Below are 25833 nucleotides of genomic sequence, written 5' to 3' on the forward strand. Positions count from 1 at the left end.
GCAGTGATCAATAGGATGATTATCTATATTGTTCATTAGATAAAGAGGTAAAAGCATAACTAGAAATGGAACAAAAGCAACATTTTAAACAAGAAAGCTGAAGTACCAAGAAAATAACAACCTGGGATAAGAATGTGATATTAAAAACTTGAGCAGGGGAGAGTATATAAATATTTATGAATACATGAAAGATCAATAATAAAACATTAACAAATGAGAATAAAGCTCAGTAAGGAACACTTCAGAAAACTAAAACTGATGCTGAAAACTGCCTTCACATCTAAGAATAAAGTTCAAGCAATAAATCAAGTTGCTCTTCCTGTTCTAACTTGCAGCTTTGAAGTGAATGGCTGGCCCCAAAAATTACTGGATCGATAACAAAAAAAAAAATGCTTCATGCTCATCAAATGATATATAAAAATCAGTGTACATCAAGATTATATATTTCTTGCTTTGAAGGAGGTATGAGTCTTCTCAAAATAGAATACATGAACAGGTCTGCAATCATGTGACTACATGCACATTTGCTGATCTCATCAGATTCAAACATAGTGAAAGTTTTAAAACATGAGGAGAAGTCTCCGATGACAACTTTGCTTAGTTTAGCTGAAGCATTTCAGTGTCAAATAGGAATGGAAATCATACCAGAAGTAAAACTGAATGTGACAAAAAACAGATGAAAGATATAAAGAAAAGAATAAGATGGAAAGAAACGTGGAAAAGCCATAAACATAATGGCAGCTATAGAGATCTCCTGGAAAAACCTCATATCAGGATTTAATGCAGGAATGGTTATGGAAAGACGAGTCGAAACCAAAGACTAAAAGGTTAATAATGGCCTAGGATAGTGGAGTACATACACGTTGGTTTACAAAGTCCATTGAACATGTGGAAGAAACAGATAAATACAGGTTCTGTAAAAAAGAAATGGAAACAGTCACACATCTTGTTGCTGGGTGTGATACACTCTTGGCAAAGGGCTTATACACTGAAAGGTACAATAATGTGGCAAGACTGTTGCATTGGGAATTGTGCATACACTACAATGTAGAAGTAGCTGAGAACCACCGGAAACATGAACTGCAAAGAGTTATAAACAATGGTGAAGTGTGTATCTCATGAGACCACCCATTACCAACAGTTCAGAAATCAATGCAAGAAAACCAGGTATAGTAGTCCATGAAAAAAAGACAAAAGTAGCATTGATCATTGAAATTGCTATAACTAGTAATTACAGTGTTTGTGACTGTACATAAAAGTCATAAAATATCAGGATTTGCAGACAGAAACATGAGCGATGTGGACAAAACACACCCAGACAGTTCTAATAGCAGTAGCAGCAATGGGTCTCATAAAGACTTGACGGTCATACTTAGATATACTACCAATACATGTAACTCCTTATGAACTAAAGAAAGAAAGAAGCAATTCTGGGCACATTACAGGTGCTGATAAGAGCACTCAAAACTACAACAGTACAAATTTCATTAACTCTAATCATACCCTGACTTAGAAATTGGGTCCATTCCTGTCATGGTATTAGAAACCCAAAAGACTTGGAGAAATTAAACCACCAAGAGAATAATACTCTGAATCTTCTTTAAAACTCTGATAGCAAGGCCTGCTGGATTCTTAGTGCACTGGGATATATAGAATAGTTATTACTAGAGCCAGGGCACTAGGATGCACAGTATAGTTATTACTGGAGCCAGGGCACTATAATATACAGTATAGTTATTAGTGGGACCAAGGCACTAGGATGCACAGTATAGTTATTACTGGGGTCAAGGCACTGTGACATACGCTGTAGTTATTAATGGGGTCAGGCCACTAGGATACGCAATATAGTTATTACTGGGGCCAGGGCACTAGGATACACAGTACAGTTATTACTGGGGTCAAGGCACTGTGACATACACTGTAGTTATTACTGGGGTCAGGCCACTAGGATATGCAGTACAGTTATTACTGGGGCCAGGGCACTAGGATACACACTATAGTTATTAATGGGGCCAGACAGGGCACTAGGATACACAGTATAGTTATTAACGGGGCCAGCCAGGGCACTAGGATACACAGTATAGTTATTACTGGGGCCAGGGCACTAGGATACACAGTATAGTTATTACTGGGGCCAGGGCACTAGGATACATAGTACAGTTATTAATGGGGCCAGCCAGGGCACTAGGATAAACAGTATAGTTATTACCGGGGCCAGGTTGAAAGGTCTAACTATTTGAGAGTGCACCTGCTTATTCTCTTGCCAGAAACTCCTGGTTACTGAAAATATGACCCACCCCTAATAAATCCTTAGGCATCTCTTGAACAACATGTCAAATTATGAGCATTCCTTAGTCTGTGCCAGCAAAAGTGTTCTCTGCTAATTTGTTTGATATTTAGCTTACTGCTTCAGGCAACATAACTGAAGTCTCTCTTACCACACCCATGATCTTTTATTATCCTGATCTAGTTTTGGTTTATAATTTGACTTATCACTTATTAGCAGTTAAGCTGGTTTTATTTCTAGTCCACGAAGTAAAAGTTCTGCTTCTTCACTTACAATTTTCAGATGCTATGTCTGCTCTCAGTTATAAATGTTTGAAATGGAATGCTTAACTGTGGCTTAATAGCAAGAGCCAGTAATATAATGAGCAGATAAAATATGCATGTCACCTGCTTAGTATCTTAGAAAACCAAGGGCTTGCCACCTGATGCAATGTGCACATCAACAGCACTGCAAAACAACCACAATTCATTGAGTACAATGACACACCTTTAAAACACTGTCATTCGGCATTCAAAGTGGCAGAAACATTTTACAATGCAGTGGAGAGACATCTTATAAACTCTTCTTACTTATCATGTAAATAGAAACACCATTTGATATATTACTATTAACTGTTCTTAATCATTTGCGTTGTAACAGAGACCTGGTTCAAGGCAGCAGAAAGCACCCCTGTACTACCAGGCTATAACTCATGCCACACCTTTCAGCCCCAGAACTTGGACCGAAGCTCCAAAGGCGGTGGTGTTTCCATATTCATAAAGGATGTGCACACCTCCAGACTGGTAGCCCAACATAACGCATCAGAGATCCTTCAGGTGCAGCTAACATTGGGCAAGACAGCGATACAGGTCGTAGCCTGCTATATGTCCCCATCCATGTCCCAAGACTCACACACCACGTTCCTAAGCACACTGGAGAATATTAGGGTCCAACCTAACACTCTCGTACTGGGTGACTTCAACTGCCCCTCATTAACTGGGAAAACTACTCATCTACCAATACACTTGCCCAACATTTCCTGGAATTAATTAATTCCAATGCCCTGGACCAGCTTGTTCTTACTCCCACTAGAGGTAGGAACATCCTTGACCTGGTCATTACTAACATGGGTGACCGTTGCTCTACACCAATAGTCAACTCCTCCCTGGTTAGATCCGACCACAAACTAATCACCTTGGAAATCCACATCCCTCCCACCCCACCCCCCACAAAAGTAACCACCATGAAAAACTTCTCCAAAGCTAACTTTGGGCTCCTAAAAACAGAGGTGGCTAACTTCATGGCAGCCATGCAAATGGAGAATTGTTGCATGACCGCCAAATCATACACCAATGCACTGTACAAACACGTATACAAATGCATGAATCTCACCATACCCATTAGAACCAAGAAGCCCTCCACCAAAAAAAAAGGAAGCCAATCTGGTGGTCTCCTGCCATAAACAAAGTTTACAACAGAAGGAGGAAACTGATGCGGAATAAGATGAAGTACCAAGACTGGAAAAACTCCCTTATCAGTCTCAACAAAAAGTTGACCTCTCTCATCAAATCCTCTAAAGCTAGCTATGAAAACAGAATTGCAGCAGATAGTAAAGACAACCACAAGGCCTTCAATAGTTATGCAAAGAATCTCCACGGCAATACCCAGATTTGCTCTGAGATGCTGCACAATGGTACCTCCTATACCGAGCCAACAGATATTGCCAAAATACTGGCCGACAGATTCAGTGCCAACTGTACCCCTCCCCCCCAATGGACCAATTACAATACCAGTAGGCCAGGCACACAGTATTACTGCTGCACAGGTTAAAACAGCACTGTCCAAGGCCAAGAATACAGCTTCTATGGGACCTGACAATAACCCTGGCTGTGTTCTACATGAACTACAGAGTGAACTGGCACCTCACCTGTGTGCCCTGTTCAATCACAGCCTCACTACAGGCTTTGTCCCTACTGAATGGCGCACTGCTATAGTCATCCCTCTCCACAAAGGAGGAGCGACTGGAGACCCTGGTAACTATCGCCCCATTAGCCTGACAAGTCTGATATGCAAAGCTATGGTAAACATCATCATGGACCTAATAAACAAGGATATAGGGAATCTCCAAACTCTGGATCCCACACAGTTTGGTTTTGTGAAGGGTGGATTCATGCCTGCTCAACTTGGTCGACTTCTTTGAGGCAGTCACCAGAACTGGATGAAGGCAAGGTGATTCATACAGTTTACTTTGATCTGGCCAAAGCCCCTGATACCATTCCCCACACGAGAATCATAGAAAAACTCACTAAGCTACGCATCAACCTCTACATCACTAGGTAGGTTGCAAACTGGCTCACAGATAGAACCCACAGTGAGAAAGTAGCTGACTCCAAGTCAGACTGCCAACCAGTCACGAGTGGAGTCCCACAGAAATCGGTCCTGGGTCCTCTCCTGTTTGGTATCTACTTCTCCAAGTCCAAGCCAACACAAAGGGACTTTGGCTCACAAAGTTCACATACGATTGCAAGTTGGGAGCCATTAATAACTCCCCACATGATGTTCACATCCTAAAGAAAGGCCTCAGTGAGACTAACAACTAGTGTCAGAACCATGGCCTTAAGTTCAATGCCAAAAAAATGTGTTGGCATCCCCTTTGGGAAATCCCAGTTCCCATGAATTACCACATGGATGGTAGTCCACTGAACACAGAAGGCGTTATCTGGGAACACACGTTGACAGCAACCTCTCTTTTGACTACTACACTGCCACTGTGGTCAGAAAGTCCTTCTATGCGGCACATTTCATTACTAAGGGTTTTGCATCCAGGAAGAAAGAAGTCATTGTCTCCCTCTACTCTTCCCTCATTAGGCCAGTCATTGAGTACAATGCCCCATTTGGCATGTACCTCACTAGACACCTGCAACAACTGGAGAGGCCACAAAAGTACCTCACAAAGAGGATCCCAGGCCTTAAACACTTGTCCTATATGGACAGACTCAAAAAAACTCCAACTATTCTCCGTCTCATATTGCCTACTTAGAGGCAATCTCTGCTTGACTTACAAAGCCATGTCTGACCCAGCTCTGTTAGAAATGCTACATCTAAAGAAATCCCAATCCCTCCACACCACACGCTCCAGAGACCTCAGCCTCATTAACACAATCAACAGAATGTGCTGGAGGGACAAGTTCATAACCCAGAGACTGCCCATGCTGTGGAACAGACTTCCCATACATGTCAAACAGAGCACCTCACTGGTTCTCTTCAAAAGAAATCTTTGTGAGTGGATGGGAAATAAAAAATTCACCCTGGGGATCACTCCGGTGGCTCTATTCGACAGAGGCACTGGGAACTAAGGTTGGGTGGCACGATGCCAGGGTAATCCTATGGGCTAGGCTTGTAAAGGCTCCAGGGCCATTAGCCTAGTACACACCTATGAACCTATCTTGTAAATAGAAATACAACTTTGATTTGATATTCACGAGTTTAATTTCTTATGTACTGAACTTTACTTGTGATTTTTATGTAAGTTGTTTCACTGCCTTTATGTACTTTCATACCAAAGTACTGACTGAAAAGGGTCAAGAGACCAGCTCATATGCCTGGTTATCAAACTGTAAAATAAACAAACAAACAATATCAGTTTACAAAGAAATTAACAATGCTTTTAAAATTTTATAGGTACTTTTCAATTAACTGGCAACAGCTTTTTTAGCCTTGTTAACAGTTTTGTCATAAGGAAACTTGTTCATTCTCAACATTTGCATAAACATGCATTATCCAAAAAAATCAAAATAAGTGAAATTTCCCTCTTCTGAAAGGGAATTATGAATAAGACTGCTGAAATTCATCGTGCCTTTTTTTTGTTGTTTAATATGTGTGAATAAGAGCGTTGCAAGAAGACAGATGACTCCACCGTCAAGGAACTGACTTGCTATTTAAAAGCAGTGAGTTGTGTTTAACTCTTTCTATGATGATCAGGAGTCTGCATCGATTTTCCCTCCATAGCAGTTTATAACCAGCCAAGCACACATTGCCCAATGACTTCAAGGAGAAGTCCTTAAAATTACGAATTCCGTTTTATGTTGCTTCACCCGTATCGAATTTAAACCAGACCAGGCACTTTCATGGTTTTACAAGTATTCACTGCAGCTTCTTTTCATTTGTCTCATTAGCAACAAACTACTCACATTTACTATTATTCAAAACAACGTAGTAAAGAAACATATGCAAATACAATTAGCTTGATCAGTTGCCTGACGAGGAAAACAGTAAAATGAGGCCAAGAAAGCTGTTGCCCTGTTAACGTAGTACATGTGACTAGTCTGTTTCTAAGGAGATGAATGAAAAGAAGCTGCAGTGAATACTTATGCAACCACAAAAGTACCTGGTATGTTTTACAATCCATTTTCAGCCTCACACGTGAAACAAATACAACTAGCTTGATCAGATGCAAGATGAGGGGAACATTAAAACGCGGCCAGAAATATTTTTTTTTTTACTGTATCTTTCTTTTCTGGGCTATTTTAATGCTGCAAAATCACTCCAAGTGCATATTTTACAATTTTAGTGCATTTCCCTTAAAATGGCAGGCAATGGGGCTTGCCTTGGTAATGTGATGCTGTTTTCTTGCTTTCACTCCTTCTTCCCAGAATTCACTTCAAGTCCTCTTTACATGAGTGATTCTAGATATAAGGAAGTGGTGTTGTTTTCTCATGCCATTAAGATAGAATGGCAGGACTGTGAAGCATTGTCATCTAAACACACTTTCTGTAACAGAGCTACTTCTACTGTGCCTGTCAGAACGTGTTCTATGCTATAAATAGCTGCTAACTACTTCCAGCAAAAGAAAGTAGGTAAATAGCAGACTTTTGTAAAGGGATTCCTTTGTAGTTCTAAAAGAACTGACAGACCTTCCCCCCACACTCTCATGTTGAGGTGTGAAAACTCTCACTGCAGTAAATGATTCTATGCTCTATCGTGTACAGGTGACAAGCAGTAGGACTCCAAACTGGATCTGTCTGCTACTTCCCAATGCCTTCAGTTGGAAATTTTTTCTCTCTCTCATGAGTGAACTGGCCCCGGGCACCTTTTTTAGTCAGGTCTTGGGCTACATTTGCAAAGATAATAACAAGTAATAAATACACTTAGCAATACAAAGAAAAAAATACTGACATAAAGACATTGGTTATGTGTTGCACATGCAACGTGTGTGTGTGTGTGTGTGTGTGTGTGTGTGTGTGTGTGTGTGTGTGTGTGTGTGTGTGTGTGTGTGTGTGTGTGTGTGTGTGCGCACACGTGAGTGTGTGAGTGTGTGCGTGTGTTTGGGAGAGAGAGAGAGAGAGAGAGAGTGTGTATAAAAATATATACAGCATGTAGAATACTATATGTGTGATGTGGTACTGGGTTTAAATGCACGTGTGTGTGTGTGTGTGTGTGTGTGTGTGTGTGTACGCATTTAAACACAGTTAAGTACTTCTGTTGTGCTTTTCTTAATGTTTTTAATGCAATAGCAAATGTACGCTAAAGTAAATTCAGCTGTATATGTCATCAATGGTCACATTACTTTTGTGGACTACAAAATGCTCATGCACTAACAAAGTAAGGACCGACTCAAAGTCAGTGGGAATTTCTTACCATGGATCTGTGTGTATCACATATGTATCCCTCTCTGGGAAGATGTCACAAAAAAACATAAAAGACCTTTTTATAAAGATTATCAGTGCACCTAGTTGACAGGGTTGCTACTTGTCTCTCTTTCTGCAGTTCTGTCCTGTGTGTGTGGGGGGAGCTTGAAATGTTAAATGCGTTAATGCTTTACAAGAAAAAAAATGCTCTTACTTTTCTCAAAATGTCACAGAAGAAGTCTATGATACTACATTTAAGTTACCTTAACATAAAAACGATTATAAATAACCAACATTTAAAGCTTAGCATTTCAATACTGTGCCGCTGCTTATGTAAATTTGTCAGAAGAGGTGACAACTGCCTTTAAACCCATGACTGATCTGATTTATTTGTTTTATTATCAAAGGGGAGTGTTTAGTTCTCTTCATCTCTGTAATAAAAACAGTGGAAAACAGCTCCACAGCTTTCTGTCTTTTTTTTTTTATATCAGCTGCTGTGTTCCTGACTGACAGCAGTACCTGATAGGGTAAACTACAGATTCAGCTGTGTCTATGATATATCATGTAGGCAGAGATGAATTTCTCGGCAAAGTATGTGAGAAGTTAAGCTTAAAAAAAAGTAGGTGGGCTATCCCTTCCTTTGATTCCAATTCAAGGAAATTAAAGTTTTAAAATGTACAAACAGGTTTCTGGTACCTACACAGTACTGGAACCATACTGTAGAGAGAAAAGAAAGTAAATAAGTTAAACTGTAAGACAGAGCAGAGTTTTCCTTTAAGACTAGGATTCAGCTGTCAGTAGTGGACAGAATTACTTGGCGAAACTCATCTTTTCAAAAGCCTCTTCTTTTAACCTTTATGGGTGATTACTATACTTTGTTGTGCATATATGTTTAGCAAGGTTTACCTGTCAAATGTACACAATTACCATAACTTTAGCTTTGTGATAAAAAAGTTCTACAACCAGCAGGACTGCTGCGACAGGCATTACAAACTTTAAGCAATTCAAACTTTCCCATGCTATCAGGAATTCTTCCTTCATCATGATCCACTCATGCTACATTCTCCAGATCTTGTTACAATGTTTAGCTTAGGAAAGAAGAAAAGAGAGAGCAGACAGGTGAAGGATTTCCTGACCTCTCACACCAAAGGTGGAGGAAGGAGGAATGATGTTACAACACACAGACCTTTCTTACAGATCTTTAATTATGGTAGGGGTGTAACATTTACTTCTGATAAGATGATATCTGTCTTAACCAGTAGGACACAGCTCCTAGCTAATGCTCCTTGACTGTCAATACCATGGTAATGTGCCACAGAAGACATTTGTCCAACAATAACACCTGGACCTGGAAAAAAATGTCCAGCTCATTGTTGAAAGAAGATAAAAATGCAGCTGCATAAATGTTACCAGGAGTGGTATTACAGAAGATGGCAGTGGAAGAAGGTTAACTACTTGTCACAGTGCACTCCTTCGATTCACCAGTTTTAGAAAGATGAACATCAAAACCAGTGAGTCAGAAGGACAAAATACTAAAAGTGGGAGACAGCAGAGTATTTGGAGAAAATGACTACTCATTGTACACCAGGCAGAAGAGGAGTACATTCATCCCATTATTCAGGGACTGGAGAAAGCAGGTGTGACATTCAAACTGTTGTCATTTTTTGATGAAGTACATGCTAAGTGCAAAATATAAATGTTTGCCCAACAAAACGTGAGCTGTGAAACAGAAGGAGATTCTGCTTCTTGTTCTTCTGGTAATAAACGCCACTGGCATACTGCCAGTGAAACATTTTCCAGTGTTTCAACATAAAATGCTTGAAAGAGAGAGAGAGAGAGAAAGCACAATAAATGACTAAAAGAATCAAGACTACATTGGAAATGAAGCAAAGACAGGGTTTGGGAGAATGAGATGAACAGAAATAGAACAAGAAAATCTGGAAATATTGGACTTTCTTGGACTATGATAAAATTGTAAGGGATTCTTAACCATATGCCCAACTTCATGGCATTAACGTTTGGAGAATAAAATCAGTAACTTGGAAATTTACAAATGTGGGATTACAAAGCAATAACTATATTTGTGAAACATGACAGAACAAGAGAATGTGGAATTATTAGACTTTGTTAAACTTGTAGGGGAAAGTATATGCCCTACCTCATGACGTTGTTGTTTGTCTTTCGGCTTTTTCCCGGTAAGGGGTCGGCACAGCGGAACTCCGGTCCGCTAATGATTGGCAGTAGATTTTTTTTTATGAAACGCTGAGGTGCCTGCTCGAAGCCCAACCGTCAACGAAGGCACACCCATTTACGCACACGTCTTTCGAACGCTACCCAACCGCGGGGAGGACATGCAGACTCCACACAGAAGGCACTCCCAAGCCACGCCAAAAATCGAACGGGAGAACCTCTTGCTGTGAGGTAACAACGCTGCCGTATTAATGTTCAGAAAAATATTCAGGAGATGGAAAGAGGAGGAAGAACGTTAACTCTAAGTAAAAAAATTTTTTCTTAATAGTACTGTTTAAATAGTGCATGGTTTTCTTTGCATGTTATAAAAGTAAAGTTTTTTTAGGTTATTTTTAAGTGTAATGGGAATACTGATGTAAAAAGGTGCTCCTGTTTTTCTTTTTCTTTTTTCCTTTCTTCTCATTTTCTCCTTGTTCAGTTTCAAGAAATGTAGGCAATGCAATATAAAAAAAAAAAAAAAAAAAGATCTAGTTAAAAGAATATGACAAAAGAAAAATTAGTGCTTTTTCTCATTCTTACATAGGGGAATGACTGTGTTACGGTCATTAGTTTAATCTCGTAACAAATTTTAAGTGAAAGCAAGTAAATGAAAAAGAATACTGAACATTCTAATGCTTTTCCAGCAAACAGTTTTATGTTTGGTTCTTATGTCTCTAGCAGACAATATGATGAAAAAAAATGGCTTGGAAAAAATGTTTTCTGAAAGCATGCTACACCATGTGTCTTAGCACGGATAACCTTTCTTTTAGGTTACCCAAAAACAAGGGTGAATTCCGGTGTTGGTAGAAACACAAAACTAAAAACAGCAAAAACCACCAATTGTCAGCCACCAAAATAGTTGCAGGAAGCGTTTAATAGAAAAACAATAAAAGCATCAACAGTTAAGTGCCTTTATCTTTTTGATGCAAAGATATCTGATGATGTCTTGGTAACAAAAATACGAAAGTGCTTAACTGTGGATGCTTTTATCGTTTTTCTATTAAGTGCTTCTTACAACTGTTTTTGTGGTGACAACTGGTGTTTTTTGCTGTTTTTCTTTTAGGTTAGCTCGAATCTGTATGTGGCTATCAGTTTGGAACATTTCTTACTATTAGGAGGGTAAAACATCAATATTTAAAGATGTACATAGTTTTGCATATCATTAAGTTAACAGGCTTTAGGGGGATATTGGGTGTGTGTGTGTATGTATTTTTGTTTGAGGGTTTTCAATAAAACAAAATGTTCTGTAAGATGCGACACAGGCTCAAATGGAGATGACAAGAAACAACCATATAAAAGATTAACCTGCCAAAATGTACATCCATGTAACACACAAGCTGAAATTAGAAGTTATGTACTCACCATAACGTTCCATCTGAGTAGGTGTATTCATTTGTCTGCAACCTGTGGAACCTGTGGGTTATGGATCCGATATCGGATCCGAACCGGCATGGTTTTCCAGCTATGGATCCAAGCTCTCAGCTCCTCCCCTCACCCATAATGCCCTGCTCTACCCTCATGACCTCAGATCGAGTTTGCCAAAGCAACAATACCCTAAAAAGGGTAACAAAGAATATGCAGGAAACTGAAAGGCCAGGGGGATAGGAGGGCGGGATGGTTGCAGACAAATGAATACACCTACTCAGATGGAACGTTATGGTGAGTACATAACTTCTAAATCTGAAGTAGGATATTCATTTGGCTGCAACCTGTGGGACAGAGTCCCCAGCTACCTGAATCTTGGGCGGCCATCATGGAAGGATATTCCGGAGCACCGAGCCAAAGGATGCTCTACCCTAGATGCAAGATCCAACTTATAGTGGGAAATAAATGTATGAGATGAAGCCCACGTGGCTGCTGCACAAATATCATCTAGAGGAATCCTAGCCTTGAAGGCTGCCGAGGTAGATACTGACCGGGTTGAATGGGCATGAACACCCCCACGTGCGGGCCTTCCTGACGCTTGATAAGCCAATAAAATGCACTGTGAAATCCAGCGGGACAGAGAAACTTTAGAAATTGGCTTGCCCAAATTGAATTTTGCAAAGGAAATAAACAGCTGGTCGGATTGCCTATGACCAGCTGTCCTGTTGAGATAAAATCTAAGTTGCCTGTGAACATCTAGTGAATGTAGCTTATATTCACCTTTGTTTTCATATTTAGGGAAGAAAACAGGGAGGTTAATGGATTGATTGATGTTTGCTTCAGAAGCGATTTTAGGAAGGAAGGACGGATTGGTCCTGAGGGAGACACGGTCCGGATGAAATACCAAGTAAGGAGGTTTAGCTGATAAAGCTTGAAGTTCAGAAACTCTCTTGGCTGATGTAATGGCTACCAAAAGGTCTGTCTTGTAGGACAAGAACTTAAGAGACACCGTAGCTGCGGGCTCGAAGGGGAGCGGTCAAGGCCTGTAGGACCAAAGAAAGGTCCCAAGGAGGAACTGCTTGTTTTATAGGGGCCAGAGAAGAAAAGTACCTTTAAGAAATGTTTTACACAATTTGGCTGACATAAGAGGATTAGAATCTTGACCAATGTGATAGTGAGAAATTGCCGCCAGTTGAACTTTGACTGTGGAACTGCTGGCACCATCATTAAAGAGAGAGGTTAGAAAATCAAGCACTACAGGGAGAGGAACCGTGAAGGGATTCAGGCCTTGCCGCTCCGCCCACACAGGGAAACGTTTCCATTTGCTTGATAAACCTTTCTAGTGGATGGTTTATGAGCCGCCACCAAAATAGCCTTTACCGGTGAAGAAATACCGAGTCCTTATCAAGAGTGGAACTGGAGCAGCCAAGCGGTCAGCTTCAGGTTGTCCAGGTTCGGAGGAGGAATGCAGGATGGATGGGATATCAGATCCGGGATGGGATCTAGAATCCAAGGAGGATTCACCGAGTGAGACCTTAGGAAGGGGAACCAGATCTGTCGGGGCCAGAATGGAGCAATGAGAATCATTCTGCAACCCACCCGAGAGGCTTTCTGAAGAACTTGCAGCATCAGAGGCAAGGGTGGATAGGCATACAGAAGACCGGGTGGCCAAGCATGCACCAGAGCGTCTCTTGGGGTACCTCCGGGAGGAGGTATTAGAGCGAAAAAACTGTCGCACTTGGTGTTTGAGGGAGAAGCAAAAGATCGCAAGAAGGGTTCCCCACCGTGCGAATATGCGTTCCGCTACTTGACAATTGAGAGACCACTCGTAGTGGGTCAGAATGGTGCGACTGAGCTTGTCCGCTAGGATGTTGGACCGACCCGGAATGTGCGTTGCTATGAGAAAGCGATTGGTGGAGATTGCCCATTCCCAAACTCTCATGGCTTCCCGACAAAGAGGGTAAGACCTTGTTCCCCCTTGCTTGTTGATGTACCAGACAACAGACATGTTGTCCGATTGAATCGCAATTGTTCCCAAGGGAAGAAAGTCCTGAAGTGCTAGCAACGCTAAGAGCACTGCTCTCATCTCTAGAACATTGATATGCAGTAAGGTCTCTGAATCGCTCCACGTGCCTTGGACTGTCCGGCCCAAAAGTGCCCCCACCCGAGGCGGGAGGCGTCCGTGGTCACCGTGGCGAGAGGGGAGAAGCACAAATGGGCGACCCTGTGGAGATCCGGGAATGGAGCCACCACAAGAGGGACCGCTTGCAAGCCTTGCTGATCGCTATGGGATGATGCATGGGAGAGCAAGGTATGACCACTGTACTAAGAGCGTCCACTGCAGAATGCGCATATTGGGCCTGGCAAGAGGAAGGAGTGCTATAGCGAAGCCATGGACCCTAGAGCCCTCAGGACCAACTCCGCTGGAACAGAACTTGAACGGAGAATGGCCCGCACCTGGAGCTGCAGATTTAGAACTCTGTCCGCAGTGAGGAAGGCTCGTAAACTCCTTGTGTCTAGTCTGGCCCCTATGAAATCTAAGAGCTGTGTGGGCCAGGTTGGACTTTTGTATTTATTGTGATGCCCAGAAATGGAGCAAGATGGAGAAAGGAGTCTCGCCAAGAGAAGTAGATGCCTTGTTGGAGCGGTAAGGAGCCAGTCGTCCAGGTAGGGAAAGACCTGCACCCCTGAAGCCTCAGGTGGGCCGCTACCACTGCTAGTACTTTGGTGAACACCCTGGGGGCTGTGGTGAGACCAAAGGGAAGGACCCGAACTGGTAGTGACTGGCTCCCAGCCGAAGCGGAGAAACCTCCTGGAGCGCCTGTCCATCAGAATGTGGTAGTACGTCCTTGAGATCTATCGAGCACATCCAGTGATTTTCTCCCAGAAGGGGAGAATAGATTGCAGAGTGACCATTCGAATTTTTCTTTGGGGACTGCCAGATTCAAGAGAGAGGTCTAGGATTGGTCTTAGTTCCCCGTCTTTTGGCACTAAAAAGAATCTGGAGTAGAACCCTGATCCGATCTGGTCTGGGGAACGGGCTGGATGGCTCTTTTCTTTAGCAGATGGCCAATTTCTGCCAAAGCGGCCTCCCGTTGACCGGGTGGGACGTCTGGGAGGGACTTCAACTTTGGAAGGTGAAGGAAAGGAATGCGATATCCCTGGATATGATTTGGAGAACCCAGCGGTCCGATGTTATGGACTCCCATGCCGCTAGGTGCCCAACGTCCCCGACTGCCTCCAGAGTAGAGCAGTCGGGCAACCCTCAGGGTTGCTGCGCGGCCGTTCAGAGAAAGGTTCCCTGGACCCGAAGTTTCTGGGAGCCCCTCTGCCTCTAGGGTGGCGTCCTCCTTGTCCTCCTCTGCCACGGAAGGACTGGTTGTCCGGAGCAGGCTGGGACTGCTGCGACTTCCGGAACCACATCTTCTTCTGACCCTTTTGGTTCCTAGAATAGGGCCTCTGGGGTGCAGAGAAGCGGATTCCGACGGCAGACAGCGTCTTCCCGTCCTTCTCGCTCTGGGTCAACGTCTCGCGAGCGGTCTTGCCAAACAGAGCAGAACCATCAAAGGCGTTAAGCACGCCTTGAAGGGCTCAGAAAATGCAGTGACGGAGCCAGTCCTGGCGACTAGTGACCAGTCCTGTCCCCGCAGCTCTAGCGGCGCCCTCCGTTGCATGGGAGAGTAGCCGCATAGAAGTATTTGTAACTGACCTAAGAGTGGCCATTTTGGTGGAGTGCAGAACTCTGTCCTCCTCCGAAATGGACTCAGGGATGCAGCGTATTCCTTAATAAGATCTCGCTGCATCCGAATAACATGTGCCAAATAGTTCAGCGCCTTACCGAGAAGGTCGCCGAACTGAACATCCGCTTCCCCAAGCGGTCCATCATCCGAGACTCCTTGCTCGGTGGGTGGACTGAGGACTCTCCTGAGCCAGTTCCCTCTTTGTGGCCGCCATCAACATGGCATCTACAGGAGGCCCCTTACTCCAATGGGTCCTGTCGGAGGCGGACTAAGGATCCTATCCGGTCTTTTGGGAATTGGCTCCACGGTGTCCGGTTCCTTCCACGCCCTGGTGGTAATAAGGTCCACCAGGGGTCGGCAGGGGACACCCAAGAGGTAGACGGGCCCGTTTCAAATGCCTCCAAGAACACGGACTCGTCCGAGGAAGACTTGGGGCAGACCACCCCCTATACGGAGCATTTCCATGATGTCTCCAAAGGAGACATCCTCGAGAGGTGACCGTGGGGAGCCTTCCCTTCCTCCAAGTCCGTGTCTTCTGTGAGAGACTCGGGGAGTCAATGTGCCTCCTTTTGCCGTATGCTTGCGAGGGCCTCCTCTGGGGGCTGTCAGAGGAGTCCTCGCAGCAGCAATTTGCTCCATAGGAGCAACTTGGGGCACAAGCGGGCTGTCCCAGGGGCCGGATGGTGGAAGCCTGGCCCAGTGCAGAGGGAGCGGGACGGAGCGAAGCAAGTGCCGGGGTCCGGAGACCCTCAACAGAGCCCTCTCCACTACATCAAAGGCGAAGGGAGCCGACCTCGACCAAAGGATCCGACAATCGGCTCCCCTCGGATCCGAAGAGTGGATCGGAGCCGGCGCTGGCACTCGGATCCGAAGGGACAGTGCGCTCCGACACAGACGGCGCCGAAGGAGCACTGATCCCCGGATCCGGCTCGGATCCAGGCTCCGAGATCGGGTCCGACGCACTCGAGGGCAGGGTCGGGTCCGGTACCAAGTACTATCGGCTCCGACCTTCCCGGCTCGGCTGCTCGGCTCCAGTTGCTCGAACCCGGATAGCGGGTCGGAGAAGGAGCAATAGGCTTAAAAAGGGTGTTGAGCTCCCCGGGAGGCAAGAGCACTCCCATCTGCATCTGGGCCTGGATGAACCTTCTCATCATCCGTCCAGATCAGCATCAGAAAGGCTATGGGTAGATCTCGAAGAGGCTACCGAGGTAGGCCTGGAGTGCCTCCTCGATAGCCTCGCGGAGATCGGGTCTCCTCCTCCTCAGGACCCGGTGAGAAGCACACAGGGGACCGGAGCCGAAGGAGGAGACCGACACGGAGCCGGGAGAAGCCGCTTGGCTGGCGGGGCGAAACAGAGGTCTCGGCCCGCCGCTTGTGGTGCTTCTCCCTCCGGTCCTTAGCAGCATCCCTCTCCTCTCCAGAAGCGGGAGTTTGAGTCCCAGGAGCAGGAGGGTGCCACAGGGGAACAACTGCAGGCACAGTAGTCCCGAAGGAGCGGAGGCCGGAGCCGAGTCTGGCGGTAAAGACCCGCCAAGACCAGCTTGGACCTCCGCTCCCTCAGTGCCCTGGGGTTGAACCCTGCACAAATGGAACAACCAGATGTGAGGTGTTCAACCCCAAGACACTAACACACGAGTGTGGCCATCAGCCGGTGAGAGCTTATGGCCACACTCGAGCATTTAAAATATAGATTTAGGCTGGTCAGCCATAATCTATAATACCTAAAGTTACAGAAAGTAACTTAAACAACAAAAAACACACAGGCCTACACACACACTCTACGCAACAGCGAGGGGAGGGAATAAAAATTATTTACTTTAACTTAAAATAAACTCAAAATAGTCTATATTAAAGGGAAACCTAATACTTTCACACAAATTTAGTCAAAGAATCAAAAAATTTTCTATTTTAAACAAGAAAAGAGTTCACTTAGCTGAGAGCTATGTACCCACATCCAGTTACCAGCGCGGCAAACAAGATCTGAGGTCATGAGGGTAGAGCAGGGCATTATGGGTGAGGGGAGGAGCTGAGAGCTTGGATCCATAGCTGGAAAACCATGCCGGTTCGGATCCGATATCGGATCCATAACCCACAGGTTCCACAGGTTGCAGACAAATGAATATCCTACTTCAGATCTAAACATTTAACAAAAAAGTTATACATAAAAGGTGGGAATAATAGTTTCTCAAGAATATGATGCTTTCTATAATGTCTTTAAACTTTAATGGTCTTACAAATGAACAGAAAAAAGAAACTGTTATGAACTATATCAAATGTAGAGTGCAAATAGCTATGTTACAGGAGACACACTTGCAAAGAACTGAACATGTGATTTTCTTTTTCCAATAAACATCTTTACATGTGACTTTGACAAAAAAAAGGTTTTCAGGATGGTTATTCAGCAGAATACATGGGGCAAAGGAAGAGACAAGTACTTATATTAATTGCAAGAGGAGGTTCAATAGCAATAGAAGAGGATAAAAAAGACAATAATGGTAGATTTGTAGTACTAAGGGGCTACTGGCAAGGGAGGAGGATTACACTAGCACCCACATAAATTCCACCATAAACTGCTATAATCGAGCTTAAGAAAATTCTGGGTGAAATAATTAGCTTTCAGCAAGGAATACTACTTACAGATGGGGAGTGGATTTGATTTTCAATACTGAATATGTGGCTGGGGGGACAAGAATGAAAAATATAACAAAGGAGGGTAGATTTTTAAAGAAATTTATGAAAATATTTGGCATGGAAGATGTGAATTCAGTACTAGGAGTTATGAATGAATTTGCATATTATTCCTCAAGATACAAAAACTGGGCTAAGCTAGACAGAATTTACATTTCACACTAACATCTGCATTTAACAAAGTCTTGATACACACCCAATAACTATTTCAGCTCATGGGCCAATAATAACTAAAGTAAAAACACAGGGTAATGAAAAAAAAATGAGACAATGGTGCTTTCCCACCTATCTGTTGAAAAGTGAGCAATTTAAGGAATTATTATTCAGGATCTATTGGAGAAGACAGAAATTTCTTCTGGAAATATAGCTAGGGAGTGGGATAAAATTAAGTGGAGTTTAAAAATAGTGTAGAAATAAAAGAAATGAAGATATGGTTAAGAAATAAAAAAATTATTTAGAGGAACTAACAAAGTATTGCAAAATAGGGGGAATTTCACAGAACAAGAAGAGCAGTAACTGCAGAATGCTTAACAGAAAATAAGGGATTTCCTCAATAACATGGATGGATGAGTTTAGAAAGACTATTAAGCAACTGTTTTTTGATAACTCTAGAGCACAAAAACTTTTAGCACAACGACTCATGCAACAGAAAGCTGAAAGGGCTGTCATTATGCTTAGAGAGCCTATAACAAGGAATATACCAAGGGATCCTGTAGAAGTATTGGAACTTTTATGAAAGTCTGCATAGAGCAGATAAATATGTAAAATCAAGAAAAGTTACAAATGGAAATGTTTATGGAAGAATTAAATATGTCAAGGTTATTGGTAGAGAAGGCTCAATTACTAACAGGGCAAGAGGATATGAGATAAAAATAATGATGTATAACCAATCTACAAAAGTCCCCAGAAATAGATGGTATTCCTGTGGAGGTTTGGAACCTAGAAGAGATAAAACAGATATAAAAATTGTTTTTAACAGTATTTTAAGAGGAGGAGAAGAACCAACGTCCCTGAAGAGTGTGGTGGCAGCTATAACACCAAAAAAGGACAAATACCCATCAGATCCAGCTTCGTACAGGCCCATTTCACCTGGAGTAATTCCAGAGCATCATAGGTTCATAGCTAGGTACTAGGCTATTGGCCCTAGGGCCTATATAAGCCTAGCCAAATGTACCTTGGCTTTCGCCACCCAAGAAAATTATTTTCCTGTGCCACTGTCGAGCAGAGCCACAGAAGTGATCCCCGGGGTGAATTTCCCATCTCCCATCCAATCATCAAGGCAAACCAGTCTGAAGGTGTGCCTGTCTTTAGTGAAGATAGAGACTCCACCACTCTTAGTCTTCCTGACCTCATTTTCGGGTCAGAATATGTGGAATGAGGTATAGCCTGGTAAGGCAGGGGTGCTCTCCACAGCCAAGTTTCCATGATCGCACAGACATCGACATCTTGCAGTGCGATGAGAGTCTCCAGTCAGTGCATTTTCAGGTTAAGTCCCTAGCGTTAAGCAGCATGACCTTCAATTTGCTTTTTGATAGATCTTTTAGGTTGGAAGATTTGTCTTTGGGACATAGCCTAAAAAAGGCACAATGGGAGAAAAGAGCCCTGGCTAGGATCCGGAATCCCAGGGGGAAAGGTGGAGGTCATCTCTGGCAAAGTATCAAGGCCTGTCAACCATGTCATCCCAGACACATACTGTATCCCCTTGGAAAGACACCAGAAACTAAGCCAATTGTTGAAGTCAATTATTTTTTGTTGGTATTGTGGTATCATTCTTGGTGAAGGTAGCATGCTGCTTAGGGCTACGGTCATACTCAGAGCTCAATCATGTCTGTCTTCATATAGTCCAGGGAGGTATGTCTCAAGTCATTCACACCAACATGGACAATGACAGAGTCATACTTGTACCTGTTGTGGAGAGACTTAAATGCGTGTGTGATGTGGCGGATTCTAGCACCTGACAGACAACTGACCATGACCTTCTTGTTGAGCCTCATGAAGAGGACATTGAAGTGTCTCACAATTCAATCACCAATGACTAGTATGTTTGGTTTATTGTTATGTTTATTGGCTGTGTTGGTTTATTGTTATGCCTTATAGGCTGTGTTCGTGAGACACTGGTGTGTTGTCTTCTGTATGTGATGTGTTTGGTGTTGTGTGTGAAATGTTTGTGAGTGTGTTTTGGAGGTCTCTGCTGTTTAGGTAAGTTTTTATTCAGGACCTCGGCATAGGTGTGTGTGTGTTGTGCTTAGCTATGTGACGTGGGTGGTATGGTGTTTGCCCTGGCAATCTCCTCTTTGTCAGGAGTACTGACTGTGGTGGGAGAGAGCATGGATTCCAGCTTACTGATGTAAATGCATTTCTCGCAAGTAGAAAAATTATGTGCTAGGAGAAAGGTGCTGTCAGTGAACATGAGTCAGTTGCTACACTTTCTCAGTATGCCCATGTCAACCAGGCTGGTAGGTGAAACTAATGGAAATTGTCTGATTACTTGGGTGGACTTACGGAAAGAGGGTCTTGGATAAGGGTTTGCCCACAAGAGTGTAGACCACAAAAAGCTTCTTAAATGTAAATAACTGCCCTGAAGCACGTGCTAAAACCAAAACTAAGAGGCTTAGAATAGCAGATAAATGTAATCAGGCTATTAAGCAGTAATAAATGCAGCAGAATATGAGCACTTGAACACTTAAGAGCACACAGCAAAGCAAAATACAGTAATAAAGTAGGTAGAACATAGTAAGAGCAGCTGACTAAAGTGCTTTTTTGTTTTTGTTAAGTGGAGAGGGAGGAAACAGAAGATAATTCAAGATTAAGAAACTAAGGGGGTAGTCCTTCCCAAACTATCTCATTGCACTCAGCAGAGTGAGCAAATGAGATAGGGTTGAGAGGAATGTCCAAAGGGAAATTTACAGCAGTGGCAGGCAATTCCAAAGCCACCAAGTTTAAGAAAACAACAACACTAGGGCAGGAGGGTAGAGGGTGGGAAAAAAACAAAAACTGCAGAGAGAGATTACCAATATTCAATGAAACAAATAAATAAATGCAGTACAGGTTTGTTAACTGTCACTGAAAACAGAACAAGTGCAGAAAAGTATGCTTAATATCAGATTTATATATCCAGATGGTTGTAGATCAGTCATAGCCAACCAATAGCTCTGCTACTGAGCACAAATACACAGAAATGTAACTACACCAGTACCAAAGTTTGTTCTAGAATATGGATGGTGAGGACCCAAACTCAAGGTAGCAGTATGTATTTTCTGCATGTCTTACTGGCCAGGTTGCATTTATTTAATTATATTGTGAGTCATACTTGTGTGCCTTGGTGATACTTCAGTCTGTTTGTTACCATTGCTGTGACTCAAGAGACTTTACCACCAGTGGCAATTCACATTGGTTGGCCAGTGAAGGAATTCAAACTCCATCTGTTTGCCATCATCATTCCCATTACATTTGCTTAGCAATGGTGGAATTCAAACCCCACCCTTCCATGGCCAGTCAAGCTTTCTTTACAAAGGCCGTAAGACGTTTGGTCTTCTAGATTAAATACACCAACACAATATATGGGGATACACATAAAGAAGACCAGAAGCCACTTGCGAACCACTACATCCATGGACTGATCCCCACAACATCCATGGACTAATGTCCTGGAAGGAGGGGATTAGGAAAAAATTGAAAATCCTTTTGTTTACTGGACAGGCAAAGAGGTCACACATTAGCTTACTCCAAAGGTGGAAAATTCTCCTGTTTACTGAGAAACTCACAGGCCATTTGACAGGCAGGAATAGGCAGTGGCCGAGTCTGGAAGTGGCTTTCCTAAGAATGTTGCTGGCTAATACAGACTAAGATTTGACACCTAATGCCACAGCTTTCTGACAAAGCAAGTAGGGGTGAATCCACCTAGCTGTGTTGCCTATCTGACCTGTGTGATCATCTGTGGTAGGGAGTCTACAAAGGCTAGTACTATCAAAAGATCAGCCTGGCTCTCTGCATTTTCACTGCTACAGCACAGACAGCTCTGAAAACAGTGTAGGGCAATTTCCACAGTCTCCTTGGCAATATCGCCTAGTAATTATAAACATAATGGCATTTCAGTTACTACAGCCTTGTCTCTATGATTTGATAGAAATTCAAGCAACAAGATTCCACAGTAAGGACATACTACTATAGTCAATATGTGGTGTGGAAAACTCCCCACCACCACCATCAGTGCTTTCAGACAACTGTCTGGACTATGACAACAGCCATATGATCTGGGTGGTATCTACCCACAACCCCCAATTCCTTCACAATAATCTGCAGGAACAGAGACTATTACTAGCTCATTACTACATCTATGTGCGATAAGCATATCCCCATTGCCAAGTGTAATTACCTTTTCCTAACATATTTAGAACATAAGCCAGTTCTGAGTACTAGTAATCCTGCTAAAGTTTTAATGCTGCCAGGAGGTGCCAGGGAAAGGCATCCCTCAAAAAAGGTTATTATGCCTAAATGTCTCAAAAGGCTAAGAAATTTAAGGACAACTCTAAGTACTCAAAGGATAGTGATATCAGGAAACGGAGATAGAGAGTCACAAGCATGAGAGTAAGTCATTTAAGGCATCTGTTTTTTCTAATCCTTCCTGGCATCCTGCAGGAGGATTCTCCGTACGCCATCCTTTCCTCTCTCTGTCTTCATATTAATAGAGTACTGTGTGCCCTTACAGTCCTATGGCCCTTTCATTAAGAGTTACGATGCTGTACTCAACAGGGTACACAGCCTGCTGTGCTGTATTGCTCAATACTTCTGTGACTGTACTACCCTGTATTCCTCAGAGGACCACCTGCTGAACTCCACTGTAGCCATCAGTGAGATGCTGAAATGACTGCACCATTCATTTCACCACTTTGTACACATGAATTACCAGCCAACACACAGTTCTATGGATCATGCTTGTCTAGCTACCGGCCAACACACAATTCTATGGATCACACCTAATTACCATCCAACACACAATTCTATAGATCATGCTTGTCTAGCTACCGGCCAACACACAGTTCTATGGATCATGCTCGTCTAGCTACCGGCCAACACACAGTTCTATGGATCATGCTTGACTAACTGTTCTTAGGATATTAAATGCATACCTGAAATGTTCTTGTAAATATTAAAAGGATTTTAAAGTGCATTTACTCCACCCTGGTTTCCAGTGATTTCTTACTGAATACAGTTGATGTGTCACTGGATTTACCTACCTGCTGGTTCACTTTTTTTGCCGCTAATTAACAGCCAATACACAGTTCTGTTGACCACACCTGACTAACGACAAATACACAATTCTGAGGATCACACCTGACTAATTTAGGCCAACACATAGTTCTATGGATTATGCATTACTAATTACCAGCAAAAGTACAATTCTATGTATTATGCATCTAACTATACTGATGCTTTAGTACTTTGACTGGTTCAAAGTGCAAAACTAGTCTGTGAATCCAGCTACCAGAGTTCTTGATGTTACGTATTAAAATTTCTATAATAAAACAGTTCTCCTTATGTATTTTAAATCCCTGATTATCCAGGCTGATACGTACACTGTTACACACACAAGTGACAAAGCTGCAGCATCTGGTAAATATTGTCAAAACTGTAAGTGTTCTCCAAAAACAAATATACATAAACTCACTAAGCTTCTGTGACTGTTCATATAATGGAGTTTTACAGCACAATGTACTTACATTCTCTTCCTTTGATTCAATGACACTGGACACATGATTAACTTGCAGTTCTAATGGCTGAGGACCATCTTCCTCTTGAAATACAATCTGCAGGGAAGTCTAAAAAGAAGAGAAACAACAGATTTATAAAGAAATCTAAGAAAAAAACACCTTGCTTACAGCTCCAGACTAACATTCAAAATATTCTGCAGGCAATGAGAGCTATATCTTTAAACCAAAAGAAACAATACAAACTTAACATTTTATTAAAAGTGGATTTATGCAACTATATATAAAAGAAGGGAAATTGTTTAATGCAGTCCACCTAATTACTGCAGATAGTTATAATGCCCCTGTTAAACTTTCCCCATGTCTACTCATTCCAGCCCCTCTTCATTTCGTCACCTACACTCCACTAAGTGTTCTGCTATGCCATGCCTGACCACCGCAGGTCTTCTCTCATGCAATCTATTTCTCTTTTGCCGATTTCCTCCTCCTTCCTGTCGCTCACAAATCTTGTTAACCAGATTGCCTTCTGCTTTCCTGCACATATGCATACTCTCTTAAGACTTTTTTTTTTTTTTGCAACTACAGCTAATTTGGCTACTGCTCAGATGTTACTCAGGCTGATTTTTTTTTTTTTTTTTAAAGAAAAAGTAACACACAAAAGGACAATCTTTGTGAAGAAAGGAGACAGCAAACAAAGTCCTGAAATAGCAACAAGTTTAGCAAACAGGTCTCCTACTCTGCTGTAATACACCAATGGCTTGCACAGTGTGCCTCCTACCCCCTTGTCTAAGGCTCTTCATCATCCCTAGCTTCCTCAACTGCTCAGTCTTCAATGACAAAGTTTCTTTACCATACAGAAACACTGGTCACACCACTACTTTGTACACCTTTCTTTTCACCTTCTTTGGCATTTTTCTGTCAAACACAACCCCCTGACACTCTGTGCCTGTTAGCTGCAGCCCCGCAGATTCTAGCTTTAATCTCCTCAGTCAGACTTCCCCTCTTCTCAACCATCTCTCCCATATACTTGAAACTACTAACCTGTTTCACTATTCACCCTTCTTTCTCAAGTTTCAGCTTCTTCTGTTTCCCACATCTGTATCTAATGTGTCCACAGTTTTGTACTCCAGTCTCCTGTCATTTGTTGAAGTTTCTGTACAAAGTCTACTGCGTACAGTAGCTTTGCTGATCTGCCCTCGCTGACTTGGTTGGTAATATAGCCCATCCCATAATCAATATTAACAGCAGTGGGCTATGAACAGTCCCCTGCCACACCCACGCCCAGTGGGAGCCCCTCTGAGTCTGAACACTGTAAATACCTGTGTCGTTATTTCCTTTTGCATAGCAGGTACTAATTCTACCAGTGTTTTTGGAACTTCAGACTATCACAGGACTGCCCAGGCTAGCTTTCTTGGGGCCTTGTCATTTACTTTCTCCAAATTTAGGAATGTCCAGTTGGACTCCTTCCTCGTCTCCACCTTCTCCATGATCTATCTCACTGCAAACACTTGAATGGTTGTACTGCAACCTGATGTGAATCTGAGCTGTTCGTCTCCCATGTTACTCTCAACAACTATGCATACTCATTTATCAATCACCCTTTCCAGCACTTTCAAGCAGTGTGACAGGAGTAGGATATCTCTGTAATGCCCACAGTTGTGAAAATCCCCTGTGTTCCTGCACACCAGCACTAGAATGCTTACTCCTCACTCATCTGTAATACAAATTTCTCTCTACACTATGAGAACCATTTCACCCCAAATTCACTGAGCATCTCGATCATATCTGTTGTGGCCTCATCAGAGCCTGCTACTTTCCTCGGACTTCATTTCTTTAGTCCGAGCCTTAGGGTTATAGTTACTTACTAGTGAAAAATCTTAAGAATCCTAGCCTTACACTCCTAGGGTAGTTTTTATCCAGTACATTCAGCACACAGAAAACCCAGAGATGGGCCAAATAAGGATATGTTGGGACCTTTACATGTTTCCCATATCCATGAGGGAGAAGGGTACTATGAATTTGGTGTTACCCAAATATTCATCCAAATTATATTTGAATCAAGTTAGAGAAGTGCTTTGCTTTATGTAGACTGGAAGACAGTTCCACAGAAGTGGTATTCTCTACGATATAAACTTATTCCTCCAACATATTACATTTATTTTGCAAAGCAATTAAAATCCCTTGACCTGGTGTTTATGACACAAATGAAC

At 42.7% G+C, this 25833-nt stretch overlaps 1 protein-coding gene across 2 annotated transcripts in view; it reads right to left on the reverse strand.

The window, feature by feature from the left end:
- Positions 1-25833, reverse strand: part of C2CD2 (C2 calcium dependent domain containing 2) — a 1081249-nt gene that overhangs the window by 1003913 nt on the left and 51503 nt on the right. For both annotated transcript variants that reach the window (XM_044071129.1, XM_044071130.1), the window contains exon 2: positions 23636-23734. In XM_044071129.1, the coding sequence (XP_043927064.1) occupies positions 23636-23734 (99 nt within the window). The remainder of the gene's footprint in view (positions 1-23635; positions 23735-25833) is intronic.

This window comes from Protopterus annectens, chromosome 5.part0 (genome assembly GCF_019279795.1).
Source record: "Protopterus annectens isolate FY-2018-M chromosome 5.part0, PAN1.0, whole genome shotgun sequence".
Taxonomy (NCBI): domain Eukaryota; kingdom Metazoa; phylum Chordata; order Ceratodontiformes; family Protopteridae; genus Protopterus; species Protopterus annectens.